This window comes from Cherax quadricarinatus, chromosome 6, assembly GCF_038502225.1.
Source record: "Cherax quadricarinatus isolate ZL_2023a chromosome 6, ASM3850222v1, whole genome shotgun sequence".
NCBI classification, from domain to species: Eukaryota; Metazoa; Arthropoda; class Malacostraca; order Decapoda; family Parastacidae; genus Cherax; species Cherax quadricarinatus.
In genome coordinates, this window is record NC_091297.1 from 16,954,473 (window position 1) to 16,970,993 (window position 16,521).

Sequence of the window (16,521 nt, forward strand, 5' to 3'; positions counted from 1 at the left end):
CACAACACTTTTTCTCCTTGCTATTAATGATTTGGCCTCTAGTCTTCCATCAAATATTTGGTCATCACTCTATGTTGATGACTTCGCTATTGCCTGTGCAGGCGCTGACTGTCACCTCCTTACAGTTTCTCTCCAGCATGCAGTCGACCGTGTTTCTAATTGGGCCACCACACATGGGTTTAAATTTTCCAGCACTAAAACCCACCAAATCACTTTCACTAGACGCTCTGTCATCTCTGATCATCCTTTGTACCTCTATGGCTCACGTATCCCTGAACGTGATACAGTCAAGTTTCTGGGCCTCCTCTTTGATCGTAGGTTATCCTGGAAACCTCACATTACCTCTCTGAAGGCAACTTGTCACAGCCGGCTGAACCTTCTCAAAACCCTTGCTCATCTTTCGTGGGGAGCTGATCGTCGAACCCTCCTTCACCTACATTCCACCCTTATTTTATCGAAACTTGATTATGGTGACCAGATCTATTCAGCGGCATCTCCTGCTACTCTCTCTAGCCTTAACCCCATTCATCACCAAGGATTACGTTTATGCCTTGGTGCTTTTCGCTCTTCCCCTGTCGAAAGCCTCTATGCAGAAGCGAACGTTCCATCCTTATCCGATCGCCGTGATGCCCATTGCCTGCGCTACTATGTACGCTCTCATGATCTCCGCAATCCTTCCATTTATAGAATGGTCACTGATATTAGTAGACATTCTTTATTTGTTCGCCGCCCCTGCTTACTCCGTCCCTTCTCTCTTCGCCTTCATTCGCTCTTGTCTTCTCTTCAACTACCACCTTTCTATGTACATGTAGCATCTCACTTTTCCCTACCCCCCTGGGAAGTTCCAGCTGTTCGAGTCTGTTCTTTCTCCCTCCCTTGCTCGAAAGCCCAACTGTCTACGGTCGCTTCCCGCTCTCTTTTTCTTGACCACTTTCACTCTCATTCTCATGCCATTGCTGTGTACACAGATGGCTCTAAGTCTTCTGACGGCGTAGGATTCGCAGCAGTGTTTCCGGACAGCGTCGTACAAGGGCATTTACTATCTTCAGCTAGTATTTTTACTGCTGAATTATATGCCATCCTTACAGCACTTATCCGTATTGCATCTATGCCTGTGTCATCATTTGTGGTTGTCTCAGACTCCCTTAGTGCTTTACAGGCTATACAAAAATTTGATACACCTCACCCCTTAGTCCTCCGTATCCAACTTTGGCTACGCCGCATCTTTACTAAGCATAAAGATATTGTTTTTTGTTGGGTCCCTGGTCATGTTGACGTACAGGGCAATGAACAGGCAGACACTGCTGCGCGGTCAGCAGTACATGACCTACCAGTTTCTTATAGAGGTATTCCATGTACGGACTATTTTGCTGTAATATCTTCCCACCTTCACACCCGTTGGCAACAACGTTGGTCTACTATGCTCGGCAACAAACTTCAGTCTATTAAACCGAGTATAGGTTACTGGCCGTCTTCTTATCACCAGTGTCGAGGTTGGGAGACTACTCTCTCCCGTCTTCGCATTGGCCATACTCGTCTTACTCATGGATATCTCATGGAGAGGCGTCTTGCTCCTCTCTGTGAGAATTGCCAAGCTCCATTATCAGTCAGCCACATTCTGTTGGACTGCCCACTTTATCAACGAGCACGCAGAATTTACCTCTGTCGTCGTCTTCGCCCCGCTGCTCTCTCTTTACCTTCCCTTCTCGCTGATGGACCCACCTTTCATCCGGACTCTCTCATTGACTTTTTGACAACGACTGACTTACTTCACAAATTCTGATACTTTCAGCCCTTTCTACTTGTATCTCTTGCTACCCTCTACCCCCGTACTATCCCCTGCCCCGCTGTTTTCTGTAACCTGCTGATCATCCCCCCTCCCTTCTGCCATCCAATTCCCTTGCTTCCTTCCCTACCCTGCAGCGCTGTATAGCCCTTGTGGCTTAGCGCTTCTTTTTGATTATAATAATAATAATAACACGCTAAAAAACAAGGCAGGAGATTTAAATACCTTACCACCCTTTATATACAAAAAAGTGTCACAAGTGCTATCACCAATCATTGCAACACTCTTTAACAAATCCATTGAATCCTCCACCTTCCCTACAGTACTCAAAATAGTAAGGGTCACCCCGATCCACAAAGGAGGAGACCAAACAGAGTTGAATAACTATAGGCCAATATCCAACTTACACCCTCTCTCAAAAATCTTCGAAAAATTAATTCATAAATGAATCTACTCCTACCTTATCTCCCAAAACATACTCAACCCCTGCCAATTTGGATTCAGGCCAAATAAAAATACTAATGATGCTATTATACACATGCTAGAACATATATACACTGCAATAGAGAAAAAAGAAGTCCCACTGGGGATCTTCATTGACTTACGTAAAGCTTTTGATACAGTTAACCATGACTTGCTCCATGTAAAATTGTCACACTATGGTATAAGAGGGCACTCCCTCAACTACCTCAAGTCATACCTCAGCAACAGAAGCCAATATGTGTATGCAAATGGGGCAAATTCTTCTGCACAACCAATTACAGTTGGTGTCCCACAGGGAAGTGTCCTTGGCCCTCTTCTCTTTCTCATATACATAAATGACCTACCAAATGCTTCGCAATTACTCAAACCCACACTATTTGCAGATGACACTACATACGTCTTCTCCCACCCGAGCCCAGTCACGCTAGCCAATACTGTAAATACCGAATTACAGAAAATATCTACCTGGATGAGGACTAACAAACTTACACTAAACATTGACAAAACCTACTTCATTCAGTTTGGTAACAGAGCTACAGATGTCCCTCTTAACATAATGATAAACGGATCACCTATCACAAAGCTAACAGAGGGAAAATTCTTAGGAATCCACCTTGATAATAGACTCAAATTTCATACACATATACAACAAATTTCTAAGAAAATTTCCAAGACTGTAGGCATACTATCGAAGATACGGTACTATGCTCCACAGTCAGCCCTCCTGGCCCTATATCACTCTCTTATTTACCCCTATCTCACCTATGGAATTTGTGCATGGGGCTCAACAACAAGTAACCATCTCAGACCACTAATTACCCAACAAAAGGCTGCAGTTAGAATGATAACAAATTCTCACTATAGGCAGCACACTCCACCAATATTCAATACACTAAACCTATTCACCATACAAAACATTCATACTTATTACTGCACCTATTACATACATAGAACACTTAACTCTGATATTAACCCTCCCCTCAAACATCTCCTTGCCAACCTCAACAGAACACATGACCATAACACAAGGCACAGATCACTCTTTGATGTTCCTCGTGTCCATCTCACACTATGCAAAAACTCAATGCACATAAAAGGCCCTAAAATCTGGAACTCATTACCTGTAAATATAAAAGAAACACTACCTGTTTATAAATTCAAGTCTCTTCTCAAAGATCACTTACTCACCCAAAACCAAATAAATACTGAATAACTGAACCTTATAAATTGTATATCTTAAATGTTTCTCACAATTATATCACATAAATGTTAAACCTAAAACCCAATCTAACTTTATTATTTTTTAAATACACTACCTAACAGAATACTCCATTCCACTGAATGTACAACAATGCATACAACCATATGACCTGTCTTTGTAATACTCACTTGTGCTTTATAGTAATCTGTTTACATTAAAGTTTTATCACTGATGTCATCATTGCTTAGTTCATCTTAAGTTAATTTTAAGCCAGCCCGTAATGCTATGCATAGTATAAGTGGCTTTGGCATGCTGCTCTTATCTGTATTTTTTGTACCTCTGTATGTGTGCTCAAATTTTTAAATAAATAAATAAATAAAAAATAAATAAATAAACAATTTTTTGTATTGTTTGTTTTTGTAAACAAGTTTTGTAAACAATATATTGACAATTATGTTTGTGTGCTTATTGTGTTGCATACAACGAGTGTATATATGTACATTGCACCTTACTTTGGTCTCACAGGCCACATAAGTTATGTGAAAAAATAAAATAGCGAAAAAAACAAAATCTTCAAATACAAGTAAACCAAAGTTTACCGGGTGAGCGGCAGTCGTCGCTGTTGCCATACGCCGCTCATTTTCTGCAAACTTCATGCCTCTATATCTGGGTAAGTACTGATGGGAATTTTTTTTTTTTTACTAAAACAATCAGAAAAATAATCTTAACATTTTCATAAGAAATTTTTTTTTTTTTTTCAAATATTTTGCGACACCAGGAGACACTTCAGGATTGGGCCTTTCGACAGTCAAAGGGTTAATATTTAAATTTTTTTTTTTTTCCTATGAATAAGCTCCCATTGTAGCTTTTATTTCCTATATAGTACATCATTGTTCTGTTTTCTCTTGGGAAATGTCTTTATCTCAAAAGTTGGAAACAGGATAAAACCTTTCTTTTTTGTGATAAAAGTCCATATTTATGAAGAGTTGTCAATAATATACAAGATATTGTAAATAATTTATTTAGCACCACAAGAGCATCAACATACATTTAAATTTAAATTATCTGCTGCTCAGAAGATAAAATATATATGTACATTTGTAAATCTTCACTGTGTATTGCACATTAATAACCACATGTAAGACTAAACTCTTCCAGGGAGATCACAAGAGAGTACTGTACATACATACCCAGGCACAACACCTTTCATACTTAGTGTGTTCCAAACACTGCACTCAGCAAGTTGGAAAGCACACACCATATGACACAAAGTATGGTTTAAATTACTGCAAAGTGCAATAACTTTTGCTGTACATGTCACTGCCTCGAGTAAATTTTGAAAATAATACAATGCATAAAATGTACGTAAAAGTTGCTTTAGCCATAAGCGACTGTGATTCAAAAGAAAACTAACACTGACCTATATTAATGTCAAACCTGAAAAAAATTCCAACATTAACTCTAAAGCAAAATTTTAAAAACAGGAATTATAAACATAAATATAGGAGGTAAAAAAATTTAGGCTGTGTTCTTTAAAATGTAATGCATTATCTTGTGTACAACTGGCATGAGGCAACATACAATTATATACAAATTAAGTTAAATGGGCTAGACTAATAAGTCATTATCACAGGTTATATTCATAGATGCAAATTGAACAATGTTATTTTGACAACCAAGAGCTTCCATGGCCAAGAAAACCAATATACACACCATAGATTGCCAATGCTACTCTATAAAATTACAAACTGTTGTCCAGTTAGTGTGTTTAGCAGCACATCGACACCTTATCAAGGACCAAGTTAATCTAAGTCTCCATGAAACTTAGTCAATTCCCATATAAGTGTATATTCGTGAAAAGCACTAATTTTGTGTGGGTCGTTCAGCAAGCAAAGTTCAAGTATTACATACTCTTGTTAGGTTTTATCTTTATAACCAGTTCCTAGACAGTGATAGTGTGCATACATATTTTTTAACTTCAATTCACTCAAATCATTAACATTATACAGGATGCAATACATGAATCATGTGCAAAAGTAAAAATGTAGAAAATATTTCTTAGCTTACTCAAACTATCCCAATGTACAAAAGTTTTAAGGATATAAAAAGTTTTTAACATTTGATACTAATATTTGTTGCATATGATAGCCTATAAGAAATATATATTCTCATCATTTGTTTAAAAAAACTGACAAATTGAGTGTGCTGATGTGATAATGTTTTGGCTTAAGTTAAACTGAAATGTCAAATGCACAACAGCACACTCCACATGTGGGCTTCATTATGTAGCTACAACTCTGTTTTCCCTTCTTTTATTACATGATTTGCTCTAGATTTTAGTGTCATTGTGTCTTACTTTACTTACAAGGCCAGATTCTAGGTAATAAATAAAGTTTCAAGACTTTCTTAAGTCTCTCCAGCACAGTAACAATATTTACCAATCATCTTTTCTGAAACATTTATAGTGCACTGTAGTAATGTGCCCACATTTTGATCATGATATGATATTGGAAATATAAATTAAAAGATAAAACTAAGTGCAAGGCTGCAATACTTTGTGAAGCGTCATTATACCTTAAGCATAAAGAGCTGCCCATCTTCCTGACTTGGAGACTAGACAATGTCAATAAGACTAGAATCACAATTTTTAAAGTAAAAAAATGTATAGTGCCACATAATTCTAATCACAATACCTGTACTTCACTGTTTAAAGTTGAGCCTCACTGTCAAAAGAAATAACATCTACTGTATAACCCAATTCATATAAGGAAAACCCCAATTACTGTCTGACAACTGGCCATGGAATGCTTTTGACCAAGTTGAAAATTTCAACAAAAAATGTCATGATTTTAGTAAAATATATCTACTTTTCATAAATATTGATCTTTGGTCAGTCAACAAACTAGTTCAAGATACTCATTCACATGCAAATGCATAATATACTGGGAAGTTTGTGAGTGAATGAGTTAAGTTACATAAATTCTTGATAATGCTGAAATAAATGTCCAAACACATTCTGCATTATGGTTCAAGTCTAGAGTCTTCAATTTTAATGCACATTTGTTTAATACTATTTTGTGTGCCAGGAAATAAATGAAGTCCCATTGTTTCTCTTCAATAGAATATTTTCTAACTGGAGCACATGTTATGGCAGTATATTAGTGGCAGTAGGTACATTTTGGGTGACATTTTCTACCTCGAATTCCACATTTGCAGCCTCCAGACACATCCCCTGGACCCTATGATTTGAGAAAAATATCAACTATTAGTTAGATGCTCAAGTGAGCAATTTTAAAAATTAATAGATAATACTGTAAAGAGAAATGTAATCCTTGATTGTTTTCATGTTAACTTTGTCAATGATTAAAATGTTAATAAACAAGAAAAGGAAGAAAATTTTAAAAGTATGGTACCTTTATGCTTTCATGTTATTTACATTAATATTAATAATATGACTGGCTGTTATGAATAACAAACTTTTGTGTTATCTTCAGTAAAAATTGAAAACTATCTATTCCATGTCTTAATTAAATTGTTTATTGATTTGTAAAATGGTTTTGATACTGTTAACTACAATATTCTTCTACTTAAGCTAGACCACTACTGACTTGTAGGAACACATACAAACACTGTCAGTCATACCTCAGTATCAGACAACAGCACGTAGTCATAAAAGATGTCTTCAAGTACCTTACCAATGAATTAAAGTGTTCCCAAGGGTATCATTCTATGTTCTCTTCTTTACCTCATTCACCCCTCAAGGGAGGTTCCCTGATGATGATGAGGGACTCTTGATCTAGAGAACTGGATCTGTGCTCCAGTTCTCTGAATTGAGCCTGAATACCTTCCCCCACAGGTGCTCTATATTCCCTATGGGTTTAGTGCTCCCCATGATTATAATAATATAATAGTAATTTACCTCATTCATATCAGTGACCTACCAGATGCCACCCAATATTATTAACCTGCTTTCTTTACTGAAGACACAACCTTTGTCTGATATTATGCATCACAGTTAGAAAAAAACAAGTTTATATTTGGATGATTACTGATAAATTCACCTTTAACACTATATTGAAAAAACATTTTATATAACTTTTGGAAATTATGTCCCCAATCCAATATCAGAATTAATAAAACTAATGGAAGTGATAATAATAATATACTCAGGTTAAGCATTAAACCTGAAAGGGTCATATCCAGCATGTTTAAAAAAAAAAGATACACTCTGGAAATGACTATTATGTTCCCCGGTCTACACTACTAGTGCTGCCCTAATTTTCCCTCAACCATACCTTACTGGGATCTGCACTTGGCGATTCACTCTGGCAACAAACCTTAACCCATTTGAGGGTCTAAGCCGTAGATCTACACCTTGTCCACATTTTTACAATTGTATCCATGGTTTCTTGGTTTCATTTGATAGAATAAAGGATATACAGTGGAACCCCAACTTACGATATTAATCCGTTCCAGAGAGCACATCGTAAGATGAAGTTATCGTAAGTTGAATTAATTTTCCCCATAAGAAATAATGGAAATCAAATTAATCCGTTCAAGACACCCAAAAGTATGAAATTTTTTTTTTACCACATGAAATATACATTTTCCTACACACAAAAAGAAGGATACATGCACAATATATATTGTGCATATACTATACTAAATGAAGAATAAATGACACCTTTATTGAAGATGTGGTGATGAGTGATGAGACACTGTGTCCTGGGAGTGCCTTTTCCTCCTGAGTAATGTAGGTCCTGTTTGGCATTTTCTTCCAGAACAGGCCTTATCACACTGTGTATGCCACTACGATTCTTAAATCTCTCAAACCAACTTTTGCTGGCCTTTAATTCACCAATATGAGCACTAGTTCCAGGCATTTTTTCCTGTTCACCTGGGTGTTAGTCGACTGTGTGGGTCGCATCCTGGGGCACAAGATTAAGGACCCAATGGAAATAAGTTAGAGAGTCCTCGATGACACTGACTTTCTTGGTTTATCCTGGGTGGCTAACCCTCAGGGGTTAATTGTTTCTCAGTATTCTCTAAGCCACACCAACAACAGTCTCTCCACATTTTCGAGTAGTACAGCTGACCGTGGTACGATAGTACAGTGGTCCCTCAATAATCGTCCGGCCTGAAAGTCGTCCATTTCAGAAATAGTCCTGTTTTTTCGTCAAAATATTGGCTCGGAAATGGTCCGGTAACTCGCTAATAGTCCTTCGTCCCAGACGCGTATGCACAGTCTGAGCGGCCTCGAGCCGCCTCAGCCTTTCCTTCCCAGCCAGTGTGCCATTGTTTACCAGTGAGCGACGGTCCCCTCACGTGCTCCAGTGAAATATTTCATATTTCATTTATTTTAGTGCTTGCAAGTTATTTAAGTGCTAAATAAGCTACCATGGCTCCAAAGAAAGCTCCTAGTGCCAAGCCTTTGGTAAAGAAGGTGAGAAATACGATTGAATTTAAGAAAAACATCATTGAACAATATGATAGTGGCATACGTGTGGGCGAACTGGCCAGGATGTATAACAAATCCCGTACAACCATATCTTCCATCATAGCCAAGAAAAAGGAAATCAAGGATGCTGTTGTTGCAAAGGGGGTAAATATGCTGACAAAAATGAGATCACCAGTACTCGAAGATGTTGAGAAGTTATTATTGGTGTGGATAAATGAGAAACAATTAGCAGGAGACAGTCTTATGACGTCGCTTATTTGTGAAAAGGCTAGGCAGTTGCATGACGATTTGGTAAAGAAACTGCCTGCAACTAGTGATGATGTGAGTGAATTTAAGGCTAGCAAAGGCTGGTTTGAGAGATTTAAGAAGCGTACTGGCATACACAGTGTGGTAAGGCATGGTGAGGCTGCCAGTTAGGACCACAAGGCGGCTGAAAAATATGTGCATGAATTCCAGGAGTACATAAACAGTGAAGGACTGAAACCTGAACAAGTGTTCAATTGTGACAAAACAGGCCTCTTTTGGAAGAAAATGCCAAAGAGGACCTTCATTACACAAGAGGAAAAGGCAATGCCAGGACACAAGCCTATGAAAGACAGGCTGACGCTAATGTTCTGTGCTAATGCTAGTGGGGATTTCAAAGTGAAGCCGTTACTAGTGTACCATTCTGAAAATCCCAGAGTGTTCAGGAAAAACAATGTTATGAAGAGTAAATTGTGTGTGTTTTGGAAATCTAATAGTAAGGCATGGGTCATGAGGGAAATTTTTGTAGAGTGCTTCAACGAAGTGTTTGGCCCTAGTGTGAAGAATTACCTCCTGGAAAAGAAATTGGATCTCAAGTGCCTCCTAGTAATGGACAATGCACCTGCTCATCCTCCAAACTTGGATGACCTAATTCTGAAGGAGTTTGGGTTCATCACAGTAAAGTTCTTGCCCCCGAATACCACTCCTCTCCTCCAACCCATGGACCAGCAGGTCATTGCAAACTTTAAAAAAACTCTACACCAAAGCAATGTTTGAAAGGTGCTTGAATGTGACCTCAGACACTCACTTGACCCTACGAGATTTTTGGAAAGAACATTTCAGTATTCTCCATTGTGTAAGCCTTATAGGTAAGGCTTGGGAGGGAGTGACTACCAGGACTTTGAACTCTGCTTGGAGAAAATTGTGGCCAGATTGTGTCCACAAGAGGGATTTTGAAGGGTTTGGGGCTGACCCTGATGAGCCTATGTCAGTTGTTAAATCCATTGTGGCACTGGGGGCTTCCATGGGGTTGGATGTGAGTTTGGAGGATGTGGAAGAGTTGGTGGAGGACCACAACAAAGAGCCAACCACTGAGGAGCTGCAAGAGCTTCAGCAGGAACAGCAACAGATGGCAGCTCTGAATCTTGCTGCAGAGGATTTATTATTATAATCAAAAAGAAGCGCTAAGCCACAAGGGCTATACAGCGCTGCAGGGTAGGGAAGGAAGCAAGGGAATTGGATGGCAGGAGGGAGGGGGGATGATCAGCAGGTTACAGAAAACAGCGGGGCAGGGGATAGTACGGGGGTAGAGGGTAGCAAGAGATTGAAGTAGAAAGGGCTGAAGGTATCAGAATTTGTGAAGTAAGTCAGTCGTTGTCAAAAAGTCAATGAGAGAGTCCGGATGAAAGGTGGGTCCATCAGCGAGAAGGGAAGGTAAAGAGAGAGCAGCGGAGCGAAGACGACGACAGAGGTAAATTCTGCGTGCTCGTTGATAAAGTGGGCAGTCCAACAGAATGTGGCTGACTGATAATGGAGCTTGGCAATTCTCACAGAGAGGAGCAAGACGCCTCTCCATGAGATATCCATGAGTAAGACGAGTATGGCCAATGCGAAGACGGGAGAGAGTAGTCTCCCAACCTCGACACTGGTGATAAGAAGACGGCCAGTAACCTATACTCGGTTTAATAGACTGAAGTTTGTTGCCGAGCATAGTAGACCAACGTTGTTGCCAACGGGTGTGAAGGTGGGAAGATATTACAGCAAAATAGTCCGTACATGGAATACCTCTATAAGAAACTGGTAGGTCATGTACTGCTGACCGCGCAGCAGTGTCTGCCTGTTCATTGCCCTGTACGTCAACATGACCAGGGACCCAACAAAAAACAATATCTTTATGCTTAGTAAAGATGCGGCGTAGCCAAAGTTGGATACGGAGGACTAAGGGGTGAGGTGTATCAAATTTTTTTATAGCCTGTAAAGCACTAAGGGAGTCTGAGACAACCACAAATGATGACACAGGCATAGATGCAATACGGATAAGTGCTGTAAGGATGGCATATAATTCAGCAGTAAAAATACTAGCTGAAGATAGTAAATGCCCTTGTACGACGCTGTCCGGAAACACTGCTGCGAATCCTACGCCGTCAGAAGACTTAGAGCCATCTGTGTACACAGCAATGGCATGAGAATGAGAGTGAAAGTGGTCAAGAAAAAGAGAGCGGGAAGCGACCGTAGACAGTTGGGCTTTCGAGCAAGGGAGGGAGAAAGAACAGACTCGAACAGCTGGAACTTCCCAGGGGGGTAGGGAAAAGTGAGATGCTACATGTACATAGAAAGGTGGTAGTTGAAGAGAAGACAAGAGCGAATGAAGGCGAAGAGAGAAGGGACGGAGTAAGCAGGGGCGGCGAACAAATAAAGAATGTCTACTAATATCAGTGACCATTCTATAAATGGAAGGATTGCGGAGATCATGAGAGCGTACATAGTAGCGCAGGCAATGGGCATCACGGCGATCGGATAAGGATGGAACGTTCGCTTCTGCATAGAGGCTTTCGACAGGGGAAGAGCGAAAAGCACCAAGGCATAAACGTAATCCTTGGTGATGAATGGGGTTAAGGCTAGAGAGAGTAGCAGGAGATGCCGCTGAATAGATCTGGTCACCATAATCAAGTTTCGATAAAATAAGGGTGGAATGTAGGTGAAGGAGGGTTCGACGATCAGCTCCCCACGAAAGATGAGCAAGGGTTTTAAGAAGGTTCAGCCGGCTGTGACAAGTTGCCTTCAGAGAGGTAATGTGAGGTTTCCAGGATAACCTACGATCAAAGAGGAGGCCCAGAAACTTGACTGTATCACGTTCAGGGATACGTGAGCCATAGAGGTACAAAGGATGATCAGAGATGACAGAGCGTCTAGTGAAAGTGATTTGGTGGGTTTTAGTGCTGGAAAATTTAAACCCATGTGTGGTGGCCCAATTGGAAACACGGTCGACTGCATGCTGGAGAGAAACTGTAAGGAGGTGACAGTCAGCGCCTGCACAGGCAATAGCGAAGTCATCAACATAGAGTGATGACCAAATATTTGATGGAAGACTAGAGGCCAAATCATTAATAGCAAGGAGAAAAAGTGTTGTGCTCAGAACACATCCCTGGGGGACACCTTCAGCTTGGACAAAGTCCGGGGAGAGCACATTATTAACCCGAACACGGAAATGCCTGTCAGTTAAAAAGTTCTTAAGGAAGGATGGTAGATTGCCTCGAAGGCCTAAGGAGTGGGCTTGGGCTAAAATATTATACCTCCAAGTTGTGTCATATGCCTTCTCAAGGTCAAAAAATATGGCAATAACTGAGTGGTTATTCGCAAAGGCATTACGAACATACGTATCCAAGCGCAGTAAGGGGTCTATGGTAGAACGTCCCTTACGAAAGCCATATTGACGAGTGGAGAGACTGTTGTGTGTCTCTAAATACCACACTAAACGTCTATTTACTAGACGTTCCATTACTTTGCAAACTGCACTGGTAAGAGCAATGGGACGATAGTGGGAGGTTTCATGTCCCGTAGTGCCTGGTTTGCGGAAAGGGAGAACAATGGCGGATTTCCACAGCTGTGGAAGAACTCCTTGTGACCAAATAAGATTGTAAAGGCATAATAGGACTGCAAGGGCTGACTGATGTAAATGTTGTAGCATACGAATATGAATGTCGTCGGGCCCAGCTGCCGATGATCGACAAGCTGAGAGTGTTGCCTCCAGTTCTTGAAGTGTAAAAGGCACATTATACTGTTCTTCTCTGAGAGAAGAAAAGTCCAAGGGTGCTAACTCTCTGGCAGACTTTGAGGAAAGAAATGAGGGGCACAGATGGAGTCCCTGAGAAATACGGACCAGATGATTGCCAATTTCATTGGCAACATCTAGTGGGTTTGCTATATCAACACCGGCAACTCGCAGAACAGGAGCCGGGTCAGGAGAATATTTACCACTCAGTTTTCGTACTTTTTTCCAGACTGCACTCATAGAGGAAGCAGAGGTGATGGTGGAGACATAATCTCGCCAGCAAGTGCGTTTAGCGTCACGGATGACACGGCGAGCGATCGCACGCTTCTGTTTAAAATCAAGGAGTCGCTCTGTGGTTCTATTGTACCGGTACCTGCCCCATGCAGCGCGTTTCAAACGTACTGCACGAGCACAAGCAGGAGACCACCAAGGTACGCATTTCTGAGAATGCCTGCCCGAAGTTTGGGGTATAGAATGAGAAGCTGCGGTGAAAACGGAGGACGAGAAGAGGTGTAAAAGCTCATCGATGGAGGACGAAGAAGGAACCTCTTTAAAAACAGTCAGGTGTGAGTAAAGGTTCCAATTTGCCCGATTAAATTGCCAGCGTGGGGTGCGAAGAGGTGGCGAATATGAAGGGGAAGTAAGAATGATTGGGAAATGATCACTGTCATGTAAGTCCGGGAGAACAGACCAAGTAAAGTCTAATGCGGCGGAGGAAGAGCAAACTGAGAGATCGATGCAAGAGAGAGTATGAGTCCGAGGATCAAAATGGGTGTGAGTACCTGTATTTAAAACATGGAGGGGGTGGGTGGCAAGAAAAGCCTCTAACTGAATTCCACGGGAATCACAGTGAGACCCTCCCCAGAGGAAATGGTGGGCATTAAAATCACCAAGTAACAGAATCGGTGGCGGTAATGACGAAACAAGGAAGGCAAAATCCGGAATAGATAATGCCCGAGAAGGAGAGAGATATAAAGAACAGAGCGTATACCACCTATGTAAGTGGATACGGGCTGCTGTGTAATGCAGCGAAGTATGAATAAATAGCTGATGGTACGGAATATCAGTGCGGAGAAGAAGGGCACTTTCATTAAAGGTCCCATCAGGAAAAGGATCTGAAGAATACAATAAATTATAGCCTGAGATGTGAGAAATAACAGCAGAGTGTAATTTTGGTTCCTGTAAGCAAACACCAACAGGGGCAAACTGGGAGAGTAACATCTGAAGCTCACCCCGATTACCCCTGAGGCCGCGTATATTCCACTGTAAAAAGGCCATGATTGGCAATGATAAAGATACTTGAAATCCGCAGGTAAGGGTTCCTACGGACTAGAAGGGTTAGAAAAGTCCACATGCGGAGGCAGTGGAAAATGTTCAAGCAGCGAAGGAACGGTGCGCTGTGAAGAAAGGAGTTGCGCAGATGGAGCAGAGGAGAGAGAAAGAGCGGAAGGTGGATCAGTGTCCATTGATGGTTTGGTCTCTGCAATATATTCAGAGATTGCTTCAAGTGTTTCGGAATTTAGAGATGTCGTATGGGAGACAATATTGGGAATGGTAGGGGGAGGATGAGTAAAGATTGGAACTGTATTGGACTGTACCAAGGTAGGGGGGGGCGAAAGGGTGGAGGGAACTGGAGAAGCGTGGCAGGGGACAGAAGAGACAGGAACCTGGGAGGTGGCAGAAGAGGAAGAAACTTGGGAGGGAACAGGGGAGGAAGGTACATTACGAGGAGGAGGGTGAACCTCTGCACTTGTAACTGAGCCAGTGAGAGGGGAAGAACTAGGGACAGAGACAGGGAGGGTAAAATGAGGAGGTGGAAGATGGGTAGGAGGTGTTACCGGACCTTTTTTTGACTTTTGAGAAGTAGAGGGACGATTGGGAAGAGGTGTCGTACGAGGTCTCGTCGATACTGAGGCTTGTAAGAGAGAACTCGAAGAAGCGAGATTAGACTGAGGCGTTGAAGTAGGGACGTCTGAGCCGAGGACAGCAAAAGGATTAGATACAGGAGTGATTATGGGAGAGGTAACCACAGAGGTGGGTGTAGAAGATGGGATACCAGAAGTGGGGGGACGTTTTGAAACACGGGAATAAGAAACACGTGGGAGTCTCCCTTGGAGGCGGAGATGAGAAACTGCCATGGCATAAGGGAGACCTTCTGTCTCTTTGAGGTAACGGATTTCCCGCTCGTTTAAATAGACCTGACAACGGCGAGAGTACGAAGGGTGAGCCTCATGACAGTTAAGGCAAGAGGGAGATCGATTGCAAGACGTATTAGAATGGTCATCGGCACCACAGACTGGGCATTCGGCGATAGATCTGCAATATTTCGCTGGATGGCCAAATCGCCAGCAATTTCTACACTGTTGTGGTGTAGGGATCACCTTTCGAACTTGTAACCGATGTCCTGCTATATAAACGGAGGATGGGAGTTCTCGGCTGTCAAAAGTTAAACGAGCCACATTGCTAGGGTATCGTCTCCGCCCACGGGCAGGAAGAACGTAAGTGTCTACCATGAGGATTGGGAGATCTTGGAGTTCCAGCTGTTCTAGAATGTCGGTGCCACATGTCTGGAAATTTTGTTGAACTATGGTATGGGGCAGAATAACGGTACCACTACAAGAATTGAGGGAATGATGTTTTTCAAGGGTGACAGGAACAGTATCTATATGGGAAAGACGAGAGAGCTCACGAGCCTGGGTAGCATTCTGTACAGTAATGATGCGCGTACCGCTCTTAAGAGCATGAAAAGAAATATCTTTACCAACATGGCGTAGGAGTGCCTTGCCAATACTATGGTCAGAAAGATAGGCAGTAGAGGAAGTTGGTCGTAAAGTGAAGAATTTAGTCCACTGTTCAGTCTGAAACTGAGCGTGGAAAGGTAGTGAAGGACGTGTCGATCGTTTCTGAGAAGAACGAGAAGGTGAAGGTGGAGAAGTATCATCAGCAGGTAATTGTCGTTGACGTTTAGGCGTGGGACCAGAGTTGGTCCGACGTGGAACGGGTCGGCGATTTGAAAATTGCCGCACCGTAGAGGGAGAGGCCGGAAGCATAGTCAGAGGAGAGCGAAGGTCTGATAAATCGAAGGAGTCAGTCGAGGCCTCAGTACCTGAAGCGGGTGAGGAAACAGCACCGGCAATAGGTACAGAGGCATGAGGAATGTCTGAAGAGTGGTCCAAAGACGAGGCGGGGTCAGAACGGGGTGCGGTATCAAGAAGGGGCCCGGGGGTACTAGGTTCATGGACTAGGGCTGCCTTGGTTAGGTTACTTCTTTCTTTTTGTTTTTAAGAAAAAAAAAGAAAGAAGAAAAGAAAATAAAAATAAAAAAAAGAAAAAAAAAGGGGGGACCGGGGAGGGATAGTTCCTAGGAGGAATGAAAGGGCCAGAAATCTCCCTCCGCGCCCAAGAGGACTCGACACCGCTAGTAGCGCAGATGCAGCATGGAACCCGTGCCATACCCTACCCTTCATGCCAGTAAACCAGCAATCTGGGATAGCAACCTCACATCTGCCGAGCTACCTCGGTGGACAAAAGAGAGGGCGGCCGGATATCCGCCACAAAGCATACCTCCTTCAGCCACC

At 41.9% G+C, this 16,521-nt stretch overlaps 1 protein-coding gene across 5 annotated transcripts in view; it reads right to left on the reverse strand.

Annotated features, from left to right (window-relative positions):
* Positions 1–4,475: 4,475 nt before the first annotated feature.
* The window catches only part of LOC128692382 (uncharacterized), a 257,585-nt gene continuing 245,539 nt past the window's right edge, over positions 4,476–16,521 (reverse strand). For all 5 annotated transcript variants that reach the window (XM_070080697.1, XM_070080691.1, XM_070080702.1 and 2 more), the window contains one exon: positions 4,476–6,709. In XM_070080697.1, the coding sequence (XP_069936798.1) occupies positions 6,629–6,709 (81 nt within the window). In that variant the 3' untranslated portion in view covers positions 4,476–6,628. The remainder of the gene's footprint in view (positions 6,710–16,521) is intronic.